The sequence below is a fragment of the Coprinopsis cinerea genome, assembly GCF_000182895.1.
Source record: "Coprinopsis cinerea okayama7#130 chromosome 1 map unlocalized cont3.1, whole genome shotgun sequence".
Taxonomy (NCBI): domain Eukaryota; kingdom Fungi; phylum Basidiomycota; class Agaricomycetes; order Agaricales; family Psathyrellaceae; genus Coprinopsis; species Coprinopsis cinerea.
The window spans coordinates 3,568,557-3,590,210 of record NW_003307544.1 but is presented as its reverse complement, the minus strand read 5'-3'; the positions used below and the strand labels follow the sequence as shown (position 1 = coordinate 3,590,210).

The 21,654-nt window shown below is 51.3% G+C and overlaps 8 protein-coding genes and 1 non-coding gene across 9 annotated transcripts; 4 read left to right on the top strand and 5 right to left on the bottom strand.

Annotated features, from left to right (window-relative positions):
• Positions 1 to 8: 8 nt before the first annotated feature.
• CC1G_00688 (hypothetical protein) lies at positions 9 to 1,368 on the bottom strand (the record flags this gene model as incomplete). The annotated part of the gene is made up of 7 exons (XM_001829457.2): positions 1,043 to 1,368; positions 957 to 991; positions 888 to 909; positions 815 to 839; positions 262 to 760; positions 107 to 209; positions 9 to 56 (listed from the first exon to the last, which is right to left on the bottom strand). The coding sequence occupies exons 1-7, from the start codon at positions 1,361 to 1,363 to the stop codon at positions 9 to 11; spliced, it is 1,053 nt and encodes a 350-aa protein (XP_001829509.2). The 5' UTR covers positions 1,364 to 1,368.
• Positions 1,369 to 1,754: 386 nt separating this feature from the next.
• Positions 1,755 to 2,520, top strand: CC1G_00687 (hypothetical protein; the record flags this gene model as incomplete). The annotated part of the gene is made up of 3 exons (XM_001829456.1): positions 1,755 to 1,966; positions 2,037 to 2,193; positions 2,254 to 2,520. The coding sequence occupies 3 exons, from the start codon at positions 1,755 to 1,757 to the stop codon at positions 2,518 to 2,520; spliced, it is 636 nt and encodes a 211-aa protein (XP_001829508.1).
• A 235-nt stretch (positions 2,521 to 2,755) lies between these two features.
• Positions 2,756 to 3,069, top strand: CC1G_13765 (Nop10 family nucleolar RNA-binding protein; the record flags this gene model as incomplete). The annotated part of the gene is made up of 3 exons (XM_002912187.1): positions 2,756 to 2,809; positions 2,864 to 2,906; positions 2,972 to 3,069. The coding sequence occupies 3 exons, from the start codon at positions 2,756 to 2,758 to the stop codon at positions 3,067 to 3,069; spliced, it is 195 nt and encodes a 64-aa protein (XP_002912233.1).
• A 485-nt stretch (positions 3,070 to 3,554) lies between these two features.
• Positions 3,555 to 5,361, bottom strand: CC1G_00686 (bilirubin oxidase; the record flags this gene model as incomplete). The annotated part of the gene is made up of 11 exons (XM_001829455.2): positions 3,555 to 3,667; positions 3,723 to 3,787; positions 3,846 to 3,869; positions 3,934 to 4,088; position 4,119; positions 4,144 to 4,470; positions 4,527 to 4,722; positions 4,757 to 4,901; positions 4,973 to 5,041; positions 5,098 to 5,149; positions 5,204 to 5,361. 11 exons carry the CDS (start codon positions 5,359 to 5,361, stop codon positions 3,555 to 3,557), a joined length of 1,305 nt encoding a protein of 434 aa, XP_001829507.2.
• Positions 5,362 to 6,310: 949 nt separating this feature from the next.
• CC1G_20014 lies at positions 6,311 to 6,382 on the bottom strand. The gene has a single exon. It is a non-coding gene; the product is annotated as a tRNA-Glu (tRNA).
• A 136-nt stretch (positions 6,383 to 6,518) lies between these two features.
• CC1G_13764 (smc4 chromosome structural maintenance 4-like protein) lies at positions 6,519 to 8,419 on the top strand (the record flags this gene model as incomplete). The annotated part of the gene is made up of 5 exons (XM_002912186.1): positions 6,519 to 7,490; positions 7,543 to 7,734; positions 7,787 to 7,966; positions 8,014 to 8,288; positions 8,329 to 8,419. The coding sequence occupies 5 exons, from the start codon at positions 6,519 to 6,521 to the stop codon at positions 8,417 to 8,419; spliced, it is 1,710 nt and encodes a 569-aa protein (XP_002912232.1).
• Positions 8,420 to 8,567: 148 nt separating this feature from the next.
• Positions 8,568 to 12,223, top strand: CC1G_13763 (hypothetical protein). The gene is made up of 14 exons (XM_002912185.1): positions 8,568 to 8,698; positions 8,751 to 8,895; positions 8,951 to 9,156; positions 9,207 to 9,284; positions 9,335 to 9,493; positions 9,545 to 10,224; positions 10,281 to 10,785; positions 10,847 to 10,956; positions 11,005 to 11,219; positions 11,270 to 11,481; positions 11,535 to 11,669; positions 11,723 to 11,889; positions 11,947 to 12,011; positions 12,067 to 12,223. Exons 1-14 carry the CDS (start codon positions 8,585 to 8,587, stop codon positions 12,129 to 12,131), a joined length of 2,856 nt encoding a protein of 951 aa, XP_002912231.1. The 5' UTR covers positions 8,568 to 8,584; the 3' UTR covers positions 12,132 to 12,223.
• Positions 12,224 to 12,410: 187 nt separating this feature from the next.
• CC1G_00684 (CRAL/TRIO domain-containing protein) lies at positions 12,411 to 13,914 on the bottom strand (the record flags this gene model as incomplete). Its single annotated transcript, XM_001829453.2, has 6 exons — positions 13,627 to 13,914; positions 13,347 to 13,567; positions 13,184 to 13,291; positions 12,893 to 13,130; positions 12,722 to 12,837; positions 12,411 to 12,669 (listed from the first exon to the last, which is right to left on the bottom strand). Exons 1-6 carry the CDS (start codon positions 13,732 to 13,734, stop codon positions 12,411 to 12,413), a joined length of 1,050 nt encoding a protein of 349 aa, XP_001829505.1. The 5' UTR covers positions 13,735 to 13,914.
• Positions 13,915 to 15,611: 1,697 nt separating this feature from the next.
• Positions 15,612 to 21,480, bottom strand: CC1G_00682 (nod factor export ATP-binding protein I; the record flags this gene model as incomplete). Its single annotated transcript, XM_001829451.2, has 17 exons — positions 15,612 to 15,741; positions 15,940 to 16,267; positions 16,321 to 16,503; positions 16,561 to 16,863; positions 16,917 to 17,340; positions 17,396 to 17,509; positions 17,567 to 17,902; positions 17,959 to 19,050; positions 19,101 to 19,210; positions 19,268 to 19,602; positions 19,658 to 19,932; positions 19,984 to 20,401; positions 20,456 to 20,572; positions 20,625 to 20,764; positions 20,823 to 21,212; positions 21,263 to 21,349; positions 21,406 to 21,480. 17 exons carry the CDS (start codon positions 21,478 to 21,480, stop codon positions 15,612 to 15,614), a joined length of 4,857 nt encoding a protein of 1,618 aa, XP_001829503.2.
• Between the last annotated feature and the right edge of the window lie 174 nt (positions 21,481 to 21,654).

Below are 21,654 nucleotides of genomic sequence, written 5' to 3'. Positions count from 1 at the left end.
CAACGCCGCTAACCGAACCTTTGCTTTGCAAGCTGTTGGAACATTTCCATCGTGGCCTAACCGAATGTTTATCAGAATGAATTTGGAGGATGATGACCCGAGGTACCTTGTCTTTCTCCCTCAGAGCAGTGGTGCGCTCTCGCATGGCAGCAATCTCTTCAGAGCGTCTGGCCTCTTGTCGCCGTTTGGCTGCATCCCGTCGAGCAATTCTGCAGCAGATATTAGAAGGGCCGGCGAACCGTAGGGAGCAATCCGACGTACTGTGCTTGGAAACTATCCCCTCCTCCTAGAAGGGTATCTTCGTCGACCTCAAGACCTTCATCCCCTCGTTCCCGGAAGGCCTTATCGTTCTCCCTGCGGGCCCTCTTCTTCTCGAGCATGGCCTCCCGCCCGACAGGCCGAGGACCGACCATGTCCTCAATCCTTTCTTTGGCTTCTAATTTTTCCCTTTTGCGCTTGTAAGCTCGGAGTTCAGCCTCTTGCTCGGCGTTCATTTCCTTAGCAAGGGTGAGGTCCGAGGCCGATGGGAGAGTGGGTCCCTGTAGACGACCGAGGCCTGAACCACTCGGACCTAGAGCATCGCCGTCGTCGTCGTCATAAGAGCGTGCAGCACGGCCATATGTGGCTGCACCGACTTCTTCTCTTGTTGCTCGGAGAGCGTCGTTATCGGCGCGGTTGCCCTTCGTGGCGAAAGACCACTTGTAAGAGGTATTGGTTGTTGCAAGCATCGAGCCAGGCTCGATACCGCGATAATATTTCCCTAAGTAAAGTCGATAGCTTTAGAGGATTCTTTGGAGAAGAGTAATTCACATACTGGAAAGTTTTGCTCTATTCCATGCCTGTGTCCATCAGCTCAAGGCACTAGTCTGGTGCAGAACCATGCACACCTTCACAAACTTTCGAAAGTAACTGTTTTACGATGAGTGGCCACTTTGTAGAGTGTGACAATCACGTACCTTCTTGCTCGATCCCCAGACAGTTCGTCAAAGTACTGGAAATAGTCAATTGTTGGCATGTCGCGTAAAATTGGACAACCACTCACTTTGCCTTTTTCCTCCTTCAACCACAGCCTAAACTCGTCGCTTTTCTGGAAGTAGTCTCTTTCCGTGATAGGCTTTGCATCTTCAGGGAGTTCCACAGGCCTTTCAGGAGACCTTGAGCGGTAGCGGTCTCTGGAGCGATCTCTAGACCTATTTCTCTCTCGCGACCTGTCTCTTGAACGATCTCTGGACCTATCCCTCTGCCTGTCCCTTTCTCTTTCCCTTGAACGGTCCCTAGACCTGTGTCTCTCCCTTGATCTGTCCCTGGAGCGGTGGCGTCTGCTGCGTTCTCGAGAACGTGAGCGGGAACGATGAGAAGGCATTCTGCAGTTTGGTTGGTTCCAACAACATAACGTCACAGCGACACGCCCGCGCCTCGACGGTCCAGAAGCCTTCGCCAAACACAGACAAAGTCCGTTCCTGACAAGGTCACTTGCGGGCGCTTAATTCAGGACTTCTCTGGAAGACACAAGAATCGACTGGAAGATTTCTATTCATGGCGCTCTACCCGTCCACGGACTGTTTCCTGGAAATTCTATTCGCCGCTCATCTACCATCGTGACCGCAATGTGACCACGCCATCAGACCTGTGCATCTGAGGCTGTTCGTACGTCCGGTGGATATATACCACGACTATTAATATCAAGCTGTCATGTATTAAGGACGACAAGAGGCTCCCCGCCTTCACAACGACTCTCCCAATCCAACCACGACATGGCAGAACTCGGGGCTGGTGCTATCGGGGCCTTGACCACGGTCGGGGCAGTTGCTCTCAACTCTTCGCTAGGCTTCAGCGCCCGGCATGACAACGCGTACGACACTCACATCGACCAGACCAGCCGCCTGGTTGATCACTTTGAGAAGGCCTATAGACAAGACTCTCTGCAAGATGAGGAGTACGAAGCTTATATCATGAAGAAACATCTGTAGGACCCTTTACTCTTGCGAGTAACTTGACTGAGCGCCGTCTGATGTCATCCTGTATCTCTCTTCTAGCGCTCAAGAGAAAGCAAAAGAGTACTTCGAGAGTATTGAAAAATTCAAATGCATCAGCTGCTTCAGGGTGCCCGCCAAGGTGAAGCAGAAATACGTGGTCAGGCAGAAGAAGAGAGAGGTGCGGAGGGTCATCAGGGAATTAAGAGATTTATACGAGGTGAATTCTTCGTCCCCATAACTGGAACTTCGGTCTAATGAGCGTTGGACTGTGCATTAGAATCTCATTACAGCCACCAAAGCTTCGGACAGTTCCTCAATTACCGCGACGTCAGGCTCGCCACCTGGCTGTGCCCTCGGCCAATTCAAGATATGGGAATGGGCAGAGAACATAGGCGCTGTTCAGGAAGATGACGGGGGAGACGCCGAGTTTAGGACATTCTACAGTATCGACGGCCATGACGATTTGCCAGGTGCATCGGATGAGCCTATGGGCTATCCGCTGTCCCCGGCTCAGTCAATTCGCACGCTTTACGATGATATTTAAGGAATAGATAACGACCTCTGATTCGACTTAAAGGTCACCAATGTAACAGAAGTGACTCTGCTTTATCATCCCGAGCAATGTGAACGACTGCACGAATTCCATCATAATCATGCTTGCATGAATGTCAGTGGATAGGGGCTTATGTGGCTGTGCCATAGCCGGCGCAAGCACAAGCAAACAGCGTTGGATTTTTCGCCCTCATCGTCTTGAACAGCGACCTCAGCGATACTCCATCATGCATTTGATGTATACGTTGGACAAAGATGGCAACAGGGTGTACACTCTGAAAGTACGTTCATCGAATATCTCCCTGAACGACCTGGAAGCCAACTGCTTGTTTTAGAAAGTCACGGACGAGGGCAGAATCACGAAATCCGCGCATCCCGGTATGGCTTTCGCTAAGATTATGGATCTGAAGTGTGCAAGAGGCTGACTCTGTGAACTTTTCCAGCTCGCTTCTCGCCCGATGACAAGTTCTCCCGCCATCGAGTAACAGTGAAAAAGCGGTACGGCGTACTGCTCACACAATTGCCCGCGAAGCCCATGTAAAGGAGACGAACCACCAAGTTGGACCGGCCCTCCTTTGGCTTTACATTGGAGTTATCCCTTACGGGCGAAGGCCTGGTGTGCCAGAATCCCAGATTTCGAAATTCTATGTCGCCGGACTTCAATCCAAAAGCGCTGTCTTAGCGTCTACCAACACGTCTTGTCCATTCACCCTCGGCCGCCACCAATGCTATCCCTGTTGTAATGCAACTGTTGTATGACCATCGATGAATAGAATTCTTGTTTGCGGTCTTGAACATCGCGTGCCCCACCTGATCGAAATTCTCAATTCGAAGCTAGCGTCAAGGGCAGTGGACGTGCTCAGTCCGAACTCAATTCCAGACAGTGAAATATTGTATCTTCGGGGTCATGGTGCGCTATTAAGCAGTGAGCACATTCAAAACATAACCGGGGGCCATTACTGATATGTATAAATAGGCGGTAGGAAAAATCTGTCCTTCCGAATCCTTTGCACAGATCCGCGCGTGCTAGAAGGGAATGTTGGTTGGAGCTGTAGGCGCAGTGGGTGTAGCGACCGTGGAGACGAAGGTTGCGTTCGTGGGTAGCGCATCGAAAGTTGGGCACAATTCAGACCAGCTCGCTGCCATATTATATTAGTGCGTACTTTCTCTGTGGGCCTGACCAAGTGCACGTACGAGGGGGAGCGCGGTCGCTTGACTTGATGTCCTTCTGATCCTCGACGAAAACAGCACCAAGGCCACTGGAGTGATGTCCTTCGTCAGCGTCACCTGTACGAACGTCAAACGTTAGGGGCTTACCCGGACAGATGGAACTCGATGTGGCTAACGCAAGCCCGGCCACAAATCGTCAGTGTCGTTGAACATTGAATTTTGACGCGCCACGTACCAGTGGAAGAACCAAGGACCTGGGTTATCAGTGACGAACCGGATGGTCACGTTCTCCTTTCTGTCTGGATCTCCGATGCTGACTACGTCGCGACGAACAGGGTCGATATAGTTCTTATTGGGGCTCCCTGCACTCTGGATAACGCTGAACGCGTGCTGCGAGATGAGAGGTCAGACTTCTTTCACTCTGGACGTTAACAGAAGTTTTTACCCCGCGCAAATGGAACGGATGCTGAACACGAGAAGGGTTAGTAGTTCACCCCTGGTCATCGGAATCTGGAGTCTTTGCACGACAAGCTTTCTGGTAAGCTGCCCGTCGGCTTCGATGACGGTGAGGTCGTGTCCGTCGATGGAGAAATTGTAGTTCGGGTCGCAGGACAAGGAGAGGATGCGGAATCTATACCTCTTGCCTTGCTTCACGTTCACGATGGCAAGCGGACTATCGGGCTTGACAGGCTGTCGCCCTTTCCCGTTGATCAGAGTTGCATTCACAGGTGGGGCAATGGTTGTGTTGATAGACGGTGCCTGAAGGTGATACCTGTATGAAGAGGGAATAATGTAGACGTTGGGAAATGGTATCGGCGAGTGACTTACCAGTCGGCGAGCGTGATGATCGTGTCTTCGTTGTCGACTGCGGGGAATACAGGTTGAACAGAAATAATGGAACAGATAAGAATATGCCCACCGTCGTAATCATTCCTGTACGGGTCGTTATCGTCGTATATGACCAAGGGCCCTCTCAGGCCATCGCAATATTGGGTTTCTGCCGTCACGCTCAAGATCAGCGGAGCTGCATGAATTTCCAAAGATGACCACAGCATTACCGAAATGGGAGTGGTACCAGTAGGTGCCGGTTTCGTTCCCAGCATTGAACTTGTAAGTGAATGAGTTGCCGAATTGCGCGACAGGGCACTGGGTGACGCCTTCTGGTCCATCGGCCCAGGAGGATTTATGTTGGAAGATGCCGTGCTAATACACCGACAATGCAAACCGGTTCTCAGCAAGCGCGCTACCTGCTAGTCGGGAAGACGGATCCTTACAATGCTAGTTTGACGAAGCATGGTCTCTTCTGTTAGGTGATTGGCGACTGTAAGCTCAAACTCGTCGCCCTGAGAGGTAAAGTTAAGCACCAAGCGACCGCAATTTCGTTCGACATGATACATACCTTCTTCGCCTTGATCAAGAGGGCTGGGTGATGTCCATTGACAGCGATGACACTGAAAGGCTGTAAGCATAAGACGGTTAATTACCTGTATAGATTGTTTGCGTACGGTCGTTCAAACCCATCAGGGCTAGCTCGAATGTTGGAAATGAACATAGTATCCTTTGAGTGAATGGCTCTCGGGGTGGTCAACGCTGCCGCGGCAAAGTTCTGCAAGGCAAAGCTACTAGTAAGCGCGACCAAGAGAGGTCGAAGGTGGGGATGCATTGCGAGGCTTGGGTATGGGAGGATAGTATGTGAGTGCTCTGGAGATTCATATTCTCTCCGCCTCGTCTTTATACGCTTCAAGAGGAGGAGGATTTGATTACGACAAGCATCCTATGGGACTGACCCTAAGGGAGTATTCCGGAGCGCCTAGATATGCCCTCGCATAATTCTTGACTGCTATTAGTGTATCGTTCGTTGAGAACTCATTTCACAGCGTACAGAGAAATCACGACCCATAATTTAAGTTATTTCCTTAGAGTCCAACCTCCTTTTGAATTTCTGTGTAGACTGCCCGCACGACGGGCCATGGGAGGCTGTGGTAGAGTTATGGATGATGAGCTCAACACACTGCATATACTGTATCGCCGGTCTACACGATGAGCCGGGACACTCGGTCACAAGTGTTGTCGTCCAGCCGTTCATCGTTATGGACAGAAGCTACAGCGTAACCGCCGACTCGGAGCCTGTAAATGCTGCACCTTTATTCCCATTCGAGATCCTCCTCAGAATACGCTGAGTTACAAACATCCGATAGGATTTCCTCATGGGTACGCCTTCTCTCTGTGTTGCCTCAAATCGTTCAACAAAAAGCTCCGAGCTTCCGCAACGAACGTATCTTCAGCAGTGAATAGACGCCCAGAACGTAATCGTATTCAAAGGCCGGGTATGAGAGCTCGGGAAACACAAGTCCTCTTCCTATTACAGGTCAACGTGGTACCCACAGATGCTGTTTCATAGGTTTAAGGTTTACTACGCCAGCTGTTTCAACTTTCGGCACTCATGTCAATGCTGGTAGGACATCCATCCCCAGAAAGGTTGATCCATTAAGGGTGTCGAATTTCCTGTGCATAGGCCCATTGAGTGAGCGATGTTGACGTTAGACATGAAAATCCGAGGTGAATAAGAACAACCTTTGGAGGAGCAGACAAAATGTTAGAAGGCAAAAATATTCCGACACGGGGAATCGAACCCCGAGCTACCGCGTGAAAGGCGGTAATGTTAGCCGTTACACCATATCGGACTGACATTAGCTTGTCCTTCACTGTTCAAGACGGTAAACGCCGCTGACAGGCGGCGGGGCGTGACCTTAACGCGTCGTTTTGTTGAAATGACCGCGTTGTGATTCTTCCTTCTTACCACTAAACTGAAAATTCGCGATGCCTCCACGGCGTTCCTCTCGCGCGCCAAGCGTCGCGCCAGAGACCTCAGAAACGCTACCAGCAAAACGAAAGCGTGGACAATCGACTCAATCAGAAGAGACGACTGCGAAACCCCCATCTAGAGCTGGCAGCCGAGCATCGACGAGCAAAGCACGTACATCGGCAAGAACACGAAGCTCATTGCCCGACGTGGTGGAATCTGGTGACGAGGAGGAGGATGTCGCACCAGCCAAGAAAAAGTCGCGACCCTCTGTTGAAGCAGACGTAAAGGAAGAAGATGAGGACGAGGAAGCTGAGCCTCCTTCGAAGGGCAGGCGGCGCGGGAAGATGGCTACTGACGAGCCCGAACCTTTACCCAAACGACGCACGTCTAGTCGTCAATCCAGTGTTGGCCCAAGCAGACGACCCAGCGCCGCGTCGACTTCTCGACCAACGAGGAAAACCCGTGTATCATCGCTCGCAGAGTCAGTACCGGAAGAGGACGAAGGGGAGGACGAAGAGGAGGAGAAACCAAAGCCCAAACGCCGTGTTGGCCGCAAGGTGGTAAAGGAAGAGCCTGTATCCGATGAAGAGGCTCAAGAACCGGCGCAAGACGACGACGATCGCGAGGAGGATGTGGTATCTACTCAGAAAGGCAGAAAGGGCAAGGCCCCAGCTCGTCAAACCAAGGGTGCAGCTCAGGAGAAAGTTGTTGTGGTTACGTCGGACGAAGACGACGACGACCTCACGCCTCCTCCGGCATCGCCCTCAAAGGCCACGCCAAAGAAACCTGTTGCTGAGGAACCCGAACCTGAGCAGGAGGAGGAACAGTCGTTGCTCGACCCCCCTCCAATGCCCGACCCAGCGACCCTCCCCAAAGTCATGCCAGAGGAGCCTCAGGGTCCCAAGTCCCGCCTTGTTATTTCGAAGATGGCCCTTGTCAACTTCAAGAGTTATGCGGGGCGACAAGAAATCGGCCCTTTCCACAAGGTACGTGACGCGGTCGGTGTTCTCTAACCCACCAATTGACTCCCGAGCGCAGTCCTTCTCAGCTATCGTCGGTCCCAACGGCTCTGGAAAATCCAACACTATCGACGCCCTGTTGTTTGTATTCGGATACCGTGCATCCAAGATGCGTCAAGGCAAGGTGTCAGAACTCATTCACAACTCTGCGCGATACCCCAATCTGGAAAAATGCAGCGTTGAAATTCACTTCAGGGACATTATTGACCTCGTGTGTAGTCCCTTGCCATGATGCCGTTTCCCTTTTCTCATGTTCATTGTAGCCCGGTCCCGATGCCTACGAAGTTGTCCCCGGCTCTAAGCTTGTCGTCGCGAGGACTGCTTACAAGAACAACAAGAGTGACTATACCATCAATGGGAAGACGGCGTCGTACAAGGAAGTACAGACCCTCCTGAAAAGTCGGGGTATCGACCTCGACCATAACAGGTTCTTGATCCTTCAGGTACGTTTCCTTTGGCGACGAAAGGCTCGAAACTCATCCCTTTCCAGGGCGAGGTCGAATCCATTGCCCAGATGAAGCCCAAAGCCCAGACCGAACACGAAGACGGACTTCTCGAATACCTTGAAGACATCATCGGGACTTCTCAATACAAGGAAAAAATCGAGACAGCCTTCGCCGAAGTTGAGCAGCTCCAGGAAGAACGACAGGTCAAGATGAACCGGTTGCGTCTTGTTGAGAAGGAAAAGCAAGCATTGGAGGACGCGAGGCGAGAGGCCATTAATTTCTACAAACTCAAGAACGACCACATTCGCGCTCAATCACGGTACTTGCAATGGCTCATCTGGAAATTGATGGAAACCCAGACTGCCGAAGAGGCGGAGTTGGCATGTATATTCAACTTATCTTGTGAACGATGTAGCTAACCTGAGAAAACGTGTCTCTAGGAAAAATTGAACAAGAAGCTCGAGGATGAAGCCGCCAAGCATGAGGACGAAATCAAGTATGTCGCCGAGCTAACTCAGCACTATGCCGACCGTGAAAAGCAATACGAGGTTGGTGTCATACGCAGCAATCTCTCGGAATCCTGAGCTCACTGCCTAACAGGAAGTCAGCAAGGAAATGGAGAAGGCCGTTAAGGAATTGAAAGAAACAGAGAAAGTTGCCGTTGGGGTCAAGGAGCGACAGAAGCACGCTAAAACGCGCAGGAAGAAGCTCGAGAAGTCTGTGCAAGAGGTAGGTTCCCCAGTTGAAATGCCTGTTGATAGTCCTTAACATTCGCCCCCAGGATACAACTGCTTTGAGGAACGCTCAGCATTTGATCACCGACAGCGGTGAACGCCTGGACAAGAATACCGCCAACCTCGAGCAGTACCGGGAAGAGTTAGTCGAAGCCGAAGCTGAACTGGAGAAGATTCAAGATGGCCTGCGAGGTTTGTCGTGTCGATGTCAGAGGGATGAATCCGGTGCTGATGTGTTGATTTCCAGGCAAAACCGCCAAGTTCCACAAGCAAATCGAACAGAAGCAGAAGGAGCTAGAGCCCTGGACGAACAAGATCGACGCAAAGAAGACCCAGCTTGACGTCGCTCAAAGCGAGCGCGATACACTCGTTCAGCGTGGCGAGGCGCTTAAACAGGCGGTTGCTGAGGCACAGGAGACTTACAAAAATCTCCAGGAAGAACAGCAAGAAAAGGTGTGTCTCCTTGCCTCATTTCCTCGCTGGACGTTGACCCAGTCTCTTAGCTTCGTGAACAAGCTGAATGTCGAACCGAGAAGGAGAAGTTGAAACAATTGATCGCGGCCGCCACAGCAAAGAAACAAGTAGGTTCAGACAGCCATCAAGTATGATCCCCGAACTTAACTCTGTTCAGGCAGCGCAAAAGGACGTTGAAGAATGGCGGGCGAAGGCCAATTCGGCAAGGAGCCGCGTCGAAGAAGCCAAAGCGAACCAGTCTGCAAACCGCTCCCGCAGCGCCCTCCTCGAGTCTCTTCATAGCCTCAAGGAACAAGGGCGGATCCACGGCTTCCACGTCAGTATCTTCCCCTGTCATGACTGCGATCGTCTTCTGACTATTCTACAGGGCAAATTGGGCGACCTCGGTACCATCGACGACAAATACGACGTCGCTATTTCGACTGCTGCTGGCGGTAGCTTGGCTAACCTCATCGTCGATAAAGTCGAGCAAGGAAGGGAATGTATCGAATACCTCCGTACCAACAACCTTGGCCGTGCCTCCTTCATGATTTTGGAAAAGCTCTCCGAGTCGCCAAGGATGAAGAAGATCAACACTCCAGAAGATGTTCCCCGACTCTTCGACCTCGTTAAACCGAAGGATCCCATCTACCGCAAGGCATTCTACAAGGCGCTGGGCGACACCTTGGTCGCGCAAGACACTACTCAAGCCAACCGAATCGCTTTCGGTGGTAGCCAGAGGTGGCGTGTCGTCACGCTGGATGGGGCCTTGATCGAGACTTCTGGTGCCATGTCCGGTGGAGGAGCCCAACCTCAGAGGGGTGCCATGAACTCGAAGCTCGCTACGGACGTGTCGCCACAACAAATGAGGCAATGGGAGAAGTCGAGTGCGGAGGCTGCGGAAATGTTGCAGAAGGCGTTCAGGGAACAGCAAGAGGCCGATTCCGAGTTGGAGAAGCTCCAGCGCGCTGGGCCGGAGCTCGACATGAGATACCAGAAGCTCACCTTGGAATTGGAGACGAGGAAGGTTAGGATTGCGGAGGCTGCGAAGCGCTTTGAAGATCTCAAGTGCGTTGTTCTGCTTCAGTGTCGGTCTCCGAATGCTGACCGTTGAATATCTTTAGGGCCCAAAACAAACCCAACGCCAATGACGCTGCGCGCATCCGTGAATTGGAGAAGCAGATTGAAGTTCATACTGCCAGTCTCGAGGAGCTTCAGGAGTCAGCGGATAAGATCACCGAAGCTATCCAGGGACTTGAAAGAGAGATCTTGAAGATTGGTGGAGCCCAGCTCATGCTCCAGAAGTCCAAGGTCGAAGGTCTTCGAACGCATATCGGACTAGCCAACGAAGCAATTGCCAAAGCAGAAACGGAGAGGAACAAGGCTACTGCTGATGTTAAGCGACTGACCGCCTCGGTTGAAGCCAACGAGAAGGCATTGGTAGAGGTCAAGGAGGAGCTGGCGAAGCTCGATGAGGAGGTTGAAGAAGCCGAAGAGTTCTTGACGGCGTTGCGAAAGACCGTCGAGGAAGCTCAGAACAAGACGGAGAACCAGAAGGATGAACTCGACGAGATCAAACAGGACTTGGCGAATGCCGAGGAAGGTTTGGCCAAGTTCAAAAAGAAAGAGGCGAGGCTCTTTAGTATATCTCATGGCTGAATTTTCATCCTTACCCTTTTTTCCCTTTCAGCTCGAGATTAAGAACAAGATCACCGACACAAAGAAGATCATCGACAACTGTCAAGAGCAAATCGACGACTGCACGGATAGGCACGACAAGTTGAAACTCCACGATATCGAGTAAGTTGAAGTCTTTACCCATCGACTATCCCGCTGACGATCCTCTAGTGAGGAAGAAGATGACAGTGATGACGAGGAAGACGGCGAACATGCTGACGGAGAAGGGGATGGCGAAGGGCACGATGACGGCGAAGGCGAACCCAACATCAAACCTGATCCTGACGCACCGCCGAAGCAGAGCGAGCAGCTGAAATTGTACGGCGAGGATGAATTGAGAAAGATGCGCAAGGATGCCCTCCTGGCTGACACCGAGTTGTTGGACGGTAAGAACGTCGGGTACCTTCCGTGGTTTTCGTTACTGACCGCAATGCAGAGAAAATTAAAAACTCGAAGGTCGACCTTACTGTCTTGAAGGAATACAAGAAACAGCAAGCGCTTTTCGACAACCGTGCTAAGGAACTTGAAGAGGTTACGCAGCAACGAGACGCTAAGAAAGCGGAATACGACGGCCTGCGGAAGCAACGGTTGGAGGAGTTCATGACCGGCTTCAACTTGATTTCGATGAAGCTGAAAGAGATGTACCAGGTTGGTCACCAGTTCTGTAGATTTGCAGGCGGGAAGCTGACCCCATTTTCTAGATGATCACGTTGGGAGGGAACGCCGAGTTGGAACTTGTTGACAGTATGGATCCATTCTCCGAGGGCATCATCTTCAGTGTCATGCCCCCGAAGAAGAGCTGGAAGAACATTTCAAACTTGTCTGGCGGTGAAAAGGTATACATATACGCAAGGTCGTGCGAGGCACTGGAACTGATTATCCTTTGCAGACACTCAGCTCTTTGGCTCTAGTCTTTGCCCTCCACGTCTACAAGCCCACTCCACTGTACTTCATGGACGAGATTGATGCTGCACTCGACTTCAGAAACGTGTCTATCGTCGCTAATTACATCAAGGATCGTACCAAGAATGCCCAATTCATTATCATCTCCCTCAGGTACTGACCCTTGCGCCGATCTTTCTGCTGGCATGACTTGACCATATTGCCTTTTAGGAACGATATGTTCGAACTCAGCCATCGCCTCATCGGTATTTACAAGACCAACAATGCCACGAGAAGTAAGTTGTCTCGAGTTCACTTTACAGCGGAACGGTCAGTTGACCCACTGTTAAGGTATTTCAATCGACAATCACAAACTCTTGCCGACGGCTCCTCAGCAATCCACAGCTGCGGCGTAATCTTGATACATACCTGCAACTTCAATATTGTACTTCCAATCCGTGTACCTTATTTCTACTGTATATCCATATTTATTGACAGTGTTTCGAAATCGCGAAGGGAATGATTCTACGCTGACGATAATAATATCCTATACAACAGTGAAGTGATTCTACAAGGATGCGGTCGTTTCGTCGTCAAGATCTACACGCAGGGTTTCCACCCCACTCCATCCATAAATACCATCTAACCTTTTGGCGAGCATAAATATACACCGGCGGTCACCTGGGATGGTGAGACTACCCCACCATCACTGTATGCCTTCTTTCTGATACTTCCTCGACGTTCACAGATGCATCCGCCTTGTTAATATTGAGGCTACGGACGCTTCCTGTTGTTTTCGGGGTTACAGGCGCTTTGTAGTCGCTGTCACTTCCACTGCTGCTGTCAGACCTGGAGCGAGGAACATTGTTTGCCAAGGGGAGCGTGTTGAAGGGCTCTGTCGGGTTGGAGTAGATGTCGCGAGTTCGCGTGCCATCTGGGGCGATACCGCAGATTCTGAGGTACCCATAAGTAAGAGAAAGTGCCCACTAGTGCGAAGTGGACGTACTCGATGATCTGGTCCCAGTAGCACTTGGGCTCAAAATCGAATTCGTAGGAACCTCCGAAGTCAGCGTCCAGTTGGCTTTCAGGGATGATCTCGGTGAGGTTGGGATTGAACCTCAACTACAGGGCTCTGTCAATAAACAATCGCCATGCGGTACAGCAATGATGAACGAACCTTGTCCCGTGTAACGGGATCCAAAAATCTTTCAATGCCCTTGTAGAAGAAGTTGAGGATGAATGGGAGGTTGGTCACGCATGCTCGTCCCAGGGTTTCGACATAGTGTTGCTGGAGAATAGTGAGCACCTTGCGGGCGATAGAGATGGATGGGTTCGTTCGCAGTGTACATGACTTGTAGTCAACGACGATGACAAGACTTTCTTGGCCTGGTGGCATGAAGTCCTTTGCTCGCTCTCTGGAACAGTTCTTTAACGCCCTGCGGGACTATAGGGGGAAAGAAGCACTCACAACCACCACACCAGGTGTCGCAACTGCCTTGGACTCGTCTCGGTGTTTTCCCGTCCAGGCCTCATGTAGATAACGGGCCGACCATCCACATCAAACCCGTTCAGAATACTGTGTAATGAGAGGGTGAGGAGAGACGAGTTTGGTAGAGGCGGATGCTACGCACATTTTCCCCGTCTCCCCCTCTATCCTGACATCTTCAGGGCTGATCAAGTCGGGTTGGAATTCACGCCGCCATTCCAGGGTCGCTTTTATCCGCTTCTGTGCATCGCCGTAATTCCACTTGGCTGCTCTCATATACCGGGGGTGGGTGTCTGGACGTGATAGCCAACGGCTCTCCCAGTAGTGATAGGGATCTGAAGGGGGTAGGCAAATTGTCGAGGTATACTGTCAAGGGATTCTCCTATGAGCACTACTACCAGGCGCGTGTAACAACAAAGCCGTACCTCTCGCAAGGCCTGAATCATCTTGGTCTGCTCCTCCGTATACATATAGATAGGGCGAATGGACGTGCCTGGGTCAGGCATACTCAAAACCTTTCGTGTCGGTGCCATGTCGGTAGGCTGTGTGGATGGAGGGAAGAAAAAAATGAGGTGCTGGTCAAGCGGCTGCCAAACGATAGGACGGTCGTCTTTCAAATCAGCACGTTAATTGCTGAAACAAGGGGTACCCAACGGATAACCAGATGTAGAAGTGGCCTGGCAAGAGATGAAAGAGTGAGATCGAGCAGTCCGGATCGAGTGGCACTTGGACGTCACAGTATTCATTAGCGGGGCTCACCTTTAATAATAATCTTGATTACGAATAGGACCGGCAGAAAACTGAGGATGTTAGCAATCCAGACGACGGGTCCGGAGAATGACGGGTGGCATATGACTTGAACCACGCGCTAAAAGGGAGATCGATTTGGGCGCTAATGTGTAGCCGCCAGTGAAGGTGAGGAGCAATGTTTGCCTCACTGAGCCAATGCGAGGGTTTGCAGCGAATGCAGGGTAAAGGACAGGATACAAAACGACCAGGTATATGTCAGAAACGCAGAGAACCTGAAGGAACATCGACGGACTGATTCCATCCGAGTTGTATCCCATCTTTGGGAAAAAGACTCTTCATAATTGTCGATGACAGACAGCGCGGTTGTTCCGGCGTCCGCTGTATATTCCAGTCGCCAAATATCCCATAGAACTCCGCGGAGGGACGCTCTAGATTATCTCGGGTATCGTGCCCAGCTTTCTGGTCCCTTGAACCTTCAGGATAGCGGTTCACAGAGCCCCGAGTAGTTTGGGAACCATCGGGAAGTGGACAACCTCGGATCCGACCAAGCTGCTGACGTGCAGAATTTGCTGTCATCACTTACCCACGAGTAGCTATAACCTCCTGCGGTCGCAGGTTCGATCCTCAGTGCGACCACTGAATTGACCTTTTGTTGTATGTGTATACCGACCATAACACGTGCACAACTGTACAAGTGGGACGCATCAAAAAGTTTGCTGGAGCCTAAGGCAATGACGGGTATTCTCCTTCGTGAATGAGTTTGTTGTGAACGGTTCGCGACTTGCAATTTGCCCAGACATGTTGAGTTCGTGGAACAATTCTGGGCCTGAAATGGATGGTGCGCTAGTTATCAACGCCGTGAAGGATAAGCTTGAATAGGAGGAAACACTGCTGCAATGTTGGAGAATTTGCCGGCGCTTAAAAGGAACGGGGGCGGCAAAACTGGGTCAAACCCAACCTTCCCACGAGCATCATGATGTCGGGGTTCGAATCGTGCTGAATCGTGTTCTCAACAGAACGCCCATGAAGTGGACGTTCCTTCTGGTCCTCAATGCTGTCTGCGCCTTCGCCAATACAGAAATCGTAAACTTTGCGGGGAGCCCTGTACAAGATCCGCAGCTACATTTCCAACATGAATGGTATGGCCCAGGAACTTCATCAGCCAAACCCAATCCTAAACTATATGCAGGCCTATCCTAAGTCCAGAATACGCGTCATTGCTTTGGGATCTGGACAGTAACCCGACAAGTTCAAAGTCCAATGTAAACCAAGAGCCATGTCAAAGCGTGTTCCACTGGACGCCCACTGAACATCCATCGGACTGCTTAAAAGAACTCTGGGTTGCCCTCGATCTGGATTCGCCAGAATGGGCAAAGTATTCCAAGTTTACTCTTCGCCTATCGTGGCCAGCGTCGGTAAGAAACAGCCTACTCCCACACAGTAAAGCCGTGGACTGACCTTGGCTCTCTAGCATCCGGTCGACGCATACCTGAAGATATATGGCCCTTCAGATCTCGCTGAACTTCCTAGGCCAGGCCCTCCGCGCCGCTCAAGGCATAGAGCTCCTCCAACGGAAACCAAGAGTAAATACGCCCGTGTTCAGCTCATCAGCACTGCAGTATGGAACCCAGAAATCCTTCGGTCCAACCAAACTATCGTCTCAGACCTGGCCACAGTCCCGATTATCCTCACTCTGGAACCCCTTCTGTTTGGCGTCCTCCCAGAATCTATTGTCCCCACTCTTTTCGCTCTCGTCATAGCTGCTATCGTCGGGTTCTTCATCGCTCGGACTGTTAACGAATACCTACAAGACATCACACAGCCGCCACCCCCTAAGGAAGAGAAAACGGAATAAAAAACCCATCCTAGGTTGTATCTCTACGTTGTATAAATATAATCCCATTGGTATTAAGGGTATAAATTAATAGTCCACGAATTCTATACTAAAGTCATGATCCCTCATTAAGCCCTCTTAAAAAAGGCCACACCATCTTTTTCGTTTCGCATCAGGATCCTCTTCTGACACGTCGTTTTCGCGAATAACCTTCAAGAAGATGCTCTCCAAGGTGGCCTTCTCCACCGTGTACTCGGTGAAGTTGCCTTGTGTGGAGAGGATACGGAACAATTGTGCCAAGGTGATGCCTCCCGAAGAGTCGATTGGCACTTCGAATCGAGTGGCCACGTCGTCAGCCATCTTAGCGCCTGGGATGTTGGTCATGAGACTGCGAGCTTGAACGACCTCATCGCGGTTCCTGCATGTGAAGTGGACTTCATAAGAACCGTAGCGGGAGGCAAGGCTTTCCGTGGTGCCAACAGCTATAGAGAAACCGTCAGGATATCACCATAGACGCAAGATGGAGAGGGCGTACCCAGTAGCTTCTTCGCCAGAATTCCGACCTTGTTGGCCAAAGCAGATGCTTCCTCCATGGAATGGGTGGTGATGATAACAGCCTTGCCAACGGCAACCTTGCGAAGGGTATGCCACATATCACGCTTCATTTTAGGGTCGATACCAGTTGAGAACTCGTCAATGAGGATTACCGCAGGATTGCCTGAAGCACGACAATATCAGCTCGATACTCCCCAACAGCGCCAGGGCATTTACATACCGATCAGGGCAATGGCGAGGGCGACCTTCCTCTGATTTCCTCCAGAAAGCTTGCTGGCCAGACGATCGGCGTATTGCATGAGAGCAGTACCTTTCAGTACAGTGTCGACGCTCTCCAAGAGCTCTTGTTTGTCCAGGCCCTTGAGGCGACCATAAATGAGGAGGTGCTCGCGTACGGTGAGCTGCGAGTCGATGGCGGTAAACTGTGGGCAAACACCGAGATTGGCACGAGCGCTACGAGGGTGTCGTACAACCGAAGTGCCGTTGATAAGAATGTCGCCATCGTCAGGAATAACATCCCCGCCTAATACCAAAGCCGTCAGAACACCGTCAGAACATCAAACCATGGTCACGTACGAATCATATTAAACGTGGTAGTCTTTCCAGCACCATTAGGACCCAACAAGGCAAAGACAGTGTCTCGTGGGAGACTAAAGTTGACGTTGTTGACAACCTTTTGTCCGTCATACGTCTTTGAGATCCCAAGGACGCGAAGCAAATCATCTGAGCGAGAGGCCTCCTCGGCTGCAACCACCACGTCTTCCTTGCCGCTGAGCTTCTCGTCGCTGCCAACAAGAGCTTTGAGGTTGTTGAGGCGGCGAGTTGTATGAGAACCGGAGTCGGCCCAGACGAGGATGCCCAGCAGGACAGCCATGTATACGAAGAGGTAGAGGATAGGCCCGCCGAATCGCATGATGTCGCCCATCGAGGAGTTTGTCACTGGTGTTCGTCCGTCACAAAGGAGTTGGAAAAGGTTCACTGAAACGAGCGCGGCTCGGGTCTATCAAGGTGTGGATGAGGAATCTGAAAATGCACAAAACGGAGGGGCTACTTACCACACTGCAGACAGGTGCCACAATGGAAGTGGTAAAGTGGATGATGGTGATGACCTTGCTAGCGCTTGACGTCTCGCCGTATGTGAGAACCAGAAGGTAACCACAGAGGTAAAGCTGGAATAGAGAACGTAAGTTGGAAGATCGTGGGCCCCAAGGTGAATCTGTACTTACAACGAAGACGACAAATTGATACCCAGCCACGGCTGCGAAAGCAGCCAGAGGGGAAGACATCCACAACGACGCACAGTACGAGAACAGTGCGGCAGTGATGCCATATAGCACCATGACGAACCACAAGAATCCGAGGCCATGGAAGTTGTCCGGAGAGGCAGCAGCAAAGGCGATAACAATGATAGTCGAGAGGATGACAACGTTGATCGTGTCCCACAATAGGTGTCCCAGCCACAGTCCAATAGGATCGGTTAAACCGTTGGAAAGTTGCATGGCTTGGACTGACGATCTTCGTTCTCTAGAGACGTAGAGGGCATAGAACGCAGGATATACAGCCTAGCAAGGTCGGATATGAGCAAAGAGAAAGACATATGCGAGATGAAGATGCTCACCATGATCGCGCCAAAGAACACGATCCATCTCAACGAAACCAAAGTTCCAGCAGCAATACCCGGGAACGCAGTATACTGAGCCCGGATGAGCCTAGGAACATCACCATCGGTAGATTCCAACGCCCTGTTATACAAGACGTTGGTGACCAAGTTGAGGAGGACAGGTCCATTTAAACCAGGCGGTCTTGCTTCCCAAGCGAACAGGGCTTGATTTTCATCGTTTATTGAAAGACCACCAAAGGAGAGGTTGCGATAATTTTGACGGATCTCGGCCACGAACGCATCATTGCTGGAGACGTTGGCCACAGGCAGGAATAGGCCGACTTGAGGACCGAGGATGTCGAGGACACCGGGAGGCTCCGCAAGGACGGTCGATGTGTTTCCTTGAGCGAGGAACAGGAACGGCGCGTATAATGGGAATGGCCTGAGTTCACGCAAGGGCCGAGTACACGATTGTGACTGACCCCTCAAGAAAACAAGGGGTATACACGCGCCGGCGATGGCCGCCAGGATGGTAAGGACAGGGGTGAGCCAGCTACGTTTGGCAATGAGAACACGCTTGTGGAAAATGGTGAGGGCTTGACGGAAAGGCGAAACAGGTCGGCCATCGGCTAGGTTGAAGGAGGCCGAATCGCTCGCGGCGTTGGTCGAAGTTGACTTGCGCTTCTCGGCGTCGTCGGTAGAGCCCAGGACAGGCATACCATTTTGTGCCATAAGATCCAAGAAAATGTCTTCTATGGTCGTGCCGAGAATGTCATACGAGGTGACGTTGTACTGTGCACCTTGGTTTTCTAAGAGCTCGAGCACTCGTTGAACAACAGCCGAATCTTTCGTCTTGAGTTGGTACGAGCATTGGTTTGGCGACGGCGACGTGCAATGAACATCAGGCGCGATGGGGCGAATGGCGTCGAGGAGACCGGTGTGCTGGGAAGGATCGCCCTTCTCTGAATTGTTGTGATTGAAGGTCACGAAGATGGAATATCCTTCTCCGAGGTCGCGTTTGAGGGCCACCGGTGATCCGGATGCGACGAGCTTTCCAGGAGCGGCGAGGATAGCGATTTCATCGGCGAGCAAATCGGCTTCGTCGAGGAACTGAATCCCAGTTAACAGGGCAGTTAAAAGAAAGATGCAAAGGGACCTACATGGGTAGTGAAAACAATGGCGCGATCGTCTCGGAACGAGGTCAAAGTTCGCCAAAGGGCACGTCGACTGAGTGGATCGACGCCGGAAGTGCATTCATCAACCAATACAACTGCGAAATGAGAATCAGTTCCCGGGTTGCTCGACGCTGCCGAAAGATAATGCTTACTCTTAGAACCCCCAAGCAATCCAATCGCCAACTGCAACTTCCTCTTCTGACCTCCGGAAAGCGTGTTGGCATTCGCATTAATCTTTTTGCCCAAGTCGCAGTCCTTCAAGAGCTGCTCCAGGTCTTCTGTGGGATTGGAGGTAGGAGACCACTTCACAGCCTTCCACACGCGAAGGGTTTGCAGGCACGAGAGCTCGGGGAACAGAACGTTCTTCTGGGGGACGATTCCGATGGTGCCGCGAGGAGGCCGGAGATGTCCACCTTCAAAGATGACCTGGCCTCCAGTTTGACCATCGAGGCCACCAACAATGGACATCGTAGTCGACTTTCCAGCGCTGAGCGAAGCCGGTCAATCACTTGGATATTCATTGCAAATGAAGAAGAACGTACCCATTGGATCCCAAAAGGACGAAGATGCCGGTCTTGGGAACATCGAAACTCAAATTCTCGACAGCGGTTACCCCTCCCTTGGTACTCCATCTTGATGTGCGATACACCTTTTGAAGATTTCGCACTGAAATGGCCTTATCATTTGGCAAGGCGGCATCGGTAGTAGTTGGAGACCTCTTCCAGAACTTCCACCAAGGGACACTGCTTGGTAGTTTTGCTTCGTATAGGTGGCGCTCCCAGAGTACAGCGAGATATGGCCAAAGGAAAATGTCAATCTAGAAGGGATCAGAATGGCGCAATAGACAGTGAATGCCAAGCAAACTCACAAGAGCAGCGATAACCAAGGGTAATAATGACAGCCCAAACTCGGGGTCCCTCTTGACAAGATTAGCTCCCAAAAGCTGATCTTCGAATCCACAGATGGCTCTGGTGGCGAACACGTAGAATGCGGGAGGGAAAATGAGTGTAAAGATGAAGGCAGTGCCAGTCGTCGCAGATTTCATAACTAACGCGATTACAGCCAGGATGATTGCCAAAAACGTGGTTACCACAGCCGCCAATTGTGGACTCTTCCCGAAAGGAGCAGCGACGAAGAAGGACCAGCTGGCGAGGGAGAGGCCGAAGAGGACATGGACCAGAAGGATGATTCCGACGTTGGTTTCGGCCCAGATTCGAAAGCGCCAGAGGATCGAAATTATTATCCACGCCGGAAGGTATGTGATGGAGATGCTAAGGTGCCAGGAGCTGTATCGACCGCGTTAGTGACGAGGAGAGGAGTACTCGTGTGGAGCCGCATACATTATCCGCGCTTTGTCCATAAGCCCCATGGCCTTCATGTGGGAGGTCAGGCCATTAGCTCTTTCCCCAGCGAATGAGCCAGGAAGTTGGTAGGTAATGCCGACGAACGTGATGAACCTAATGGCGTTTGAGTATACAGGTCAGCGTAAGAGGGCAATTCGAGGCTTACAAGGCTAGGACGAGCAAGTCAGTAATCGCTCGAACGTAGCTGAGTCGCACGTCGGTTTCCTGCTGTTCATTTGTCTCTTGCGTGAATGGCCATTCCAAAGGAGTAGGGACCTCGACGCCTGTTTGCAGCTCTATGATCGCCTAAGTCCAGGATTCCTGTCAGCTTGGACGCAGCCTTTTGGGTACGCAACGTGCGTACCTGATCTATAGCCCATTGCAGAGGCAGCACTCTCTTTTCGAAATCACTGGTATGCTTGACGACATTGATGTAGCTCAAACCAGAGTCGGCATAGATTGTGTAATTGATCGGAGAGTTTCCGCCGTCAGGAATGTCGTGAAATGCGACCGCAGCAAAGCAAGGTGAGAAGAGGTTGAAGTTCTGAGGACACGCTTCCAGTATCGCGGCCGCCGAGTCGACTTGTTTGATGCCCTTCAGTTGCTTGTCGTTGAAGCCGGTCGTGATACGGTTGACGATGTCTACGGGAGTCGGATTGCTTGTGCCAGAAGTGATATCGGCCCAGACAAGGGTAAGAGAACCGTCGTATTCGTTTGCAAGCCGATGGATTGGGACGGGGTCGCCAATACCATACTGCATTCCATGAGCATAGAAAATTAGCTGGATGAATGGGGGATACTCACGTTGTTAAGTTCGCTCAGGAAAAGCTGAGCTGCTGCCAAGAAGGCTCCATACGCGATAGGAAGAATGAAGGCTCTAAAGACGTTTAACTGGGGCAGGGCGAGCTGGTTAGGGCGAGTCCTGGAGAAAGGCGAGATGCACTCACGATGGGAGACTTCCATTGAACAATCCAATTCTTCCATATAAGAGCACGAAGCTGGATCCAAAAGAGAGAAGCCATAGAAATGTCAAGCCAATGACATGGATAAGGAGGGACGTGAAGAAGAGAAGAGGATTGCGTCAAGGAGCGAAGGTTATATTTGAGAAGAAACAGAAGGACCGTGTGAAGACGAGACTTGAATTGCTGTGCGATCGTGGAGGGCTAAGCCCATGCGGAATCGGCACGGTATCGACT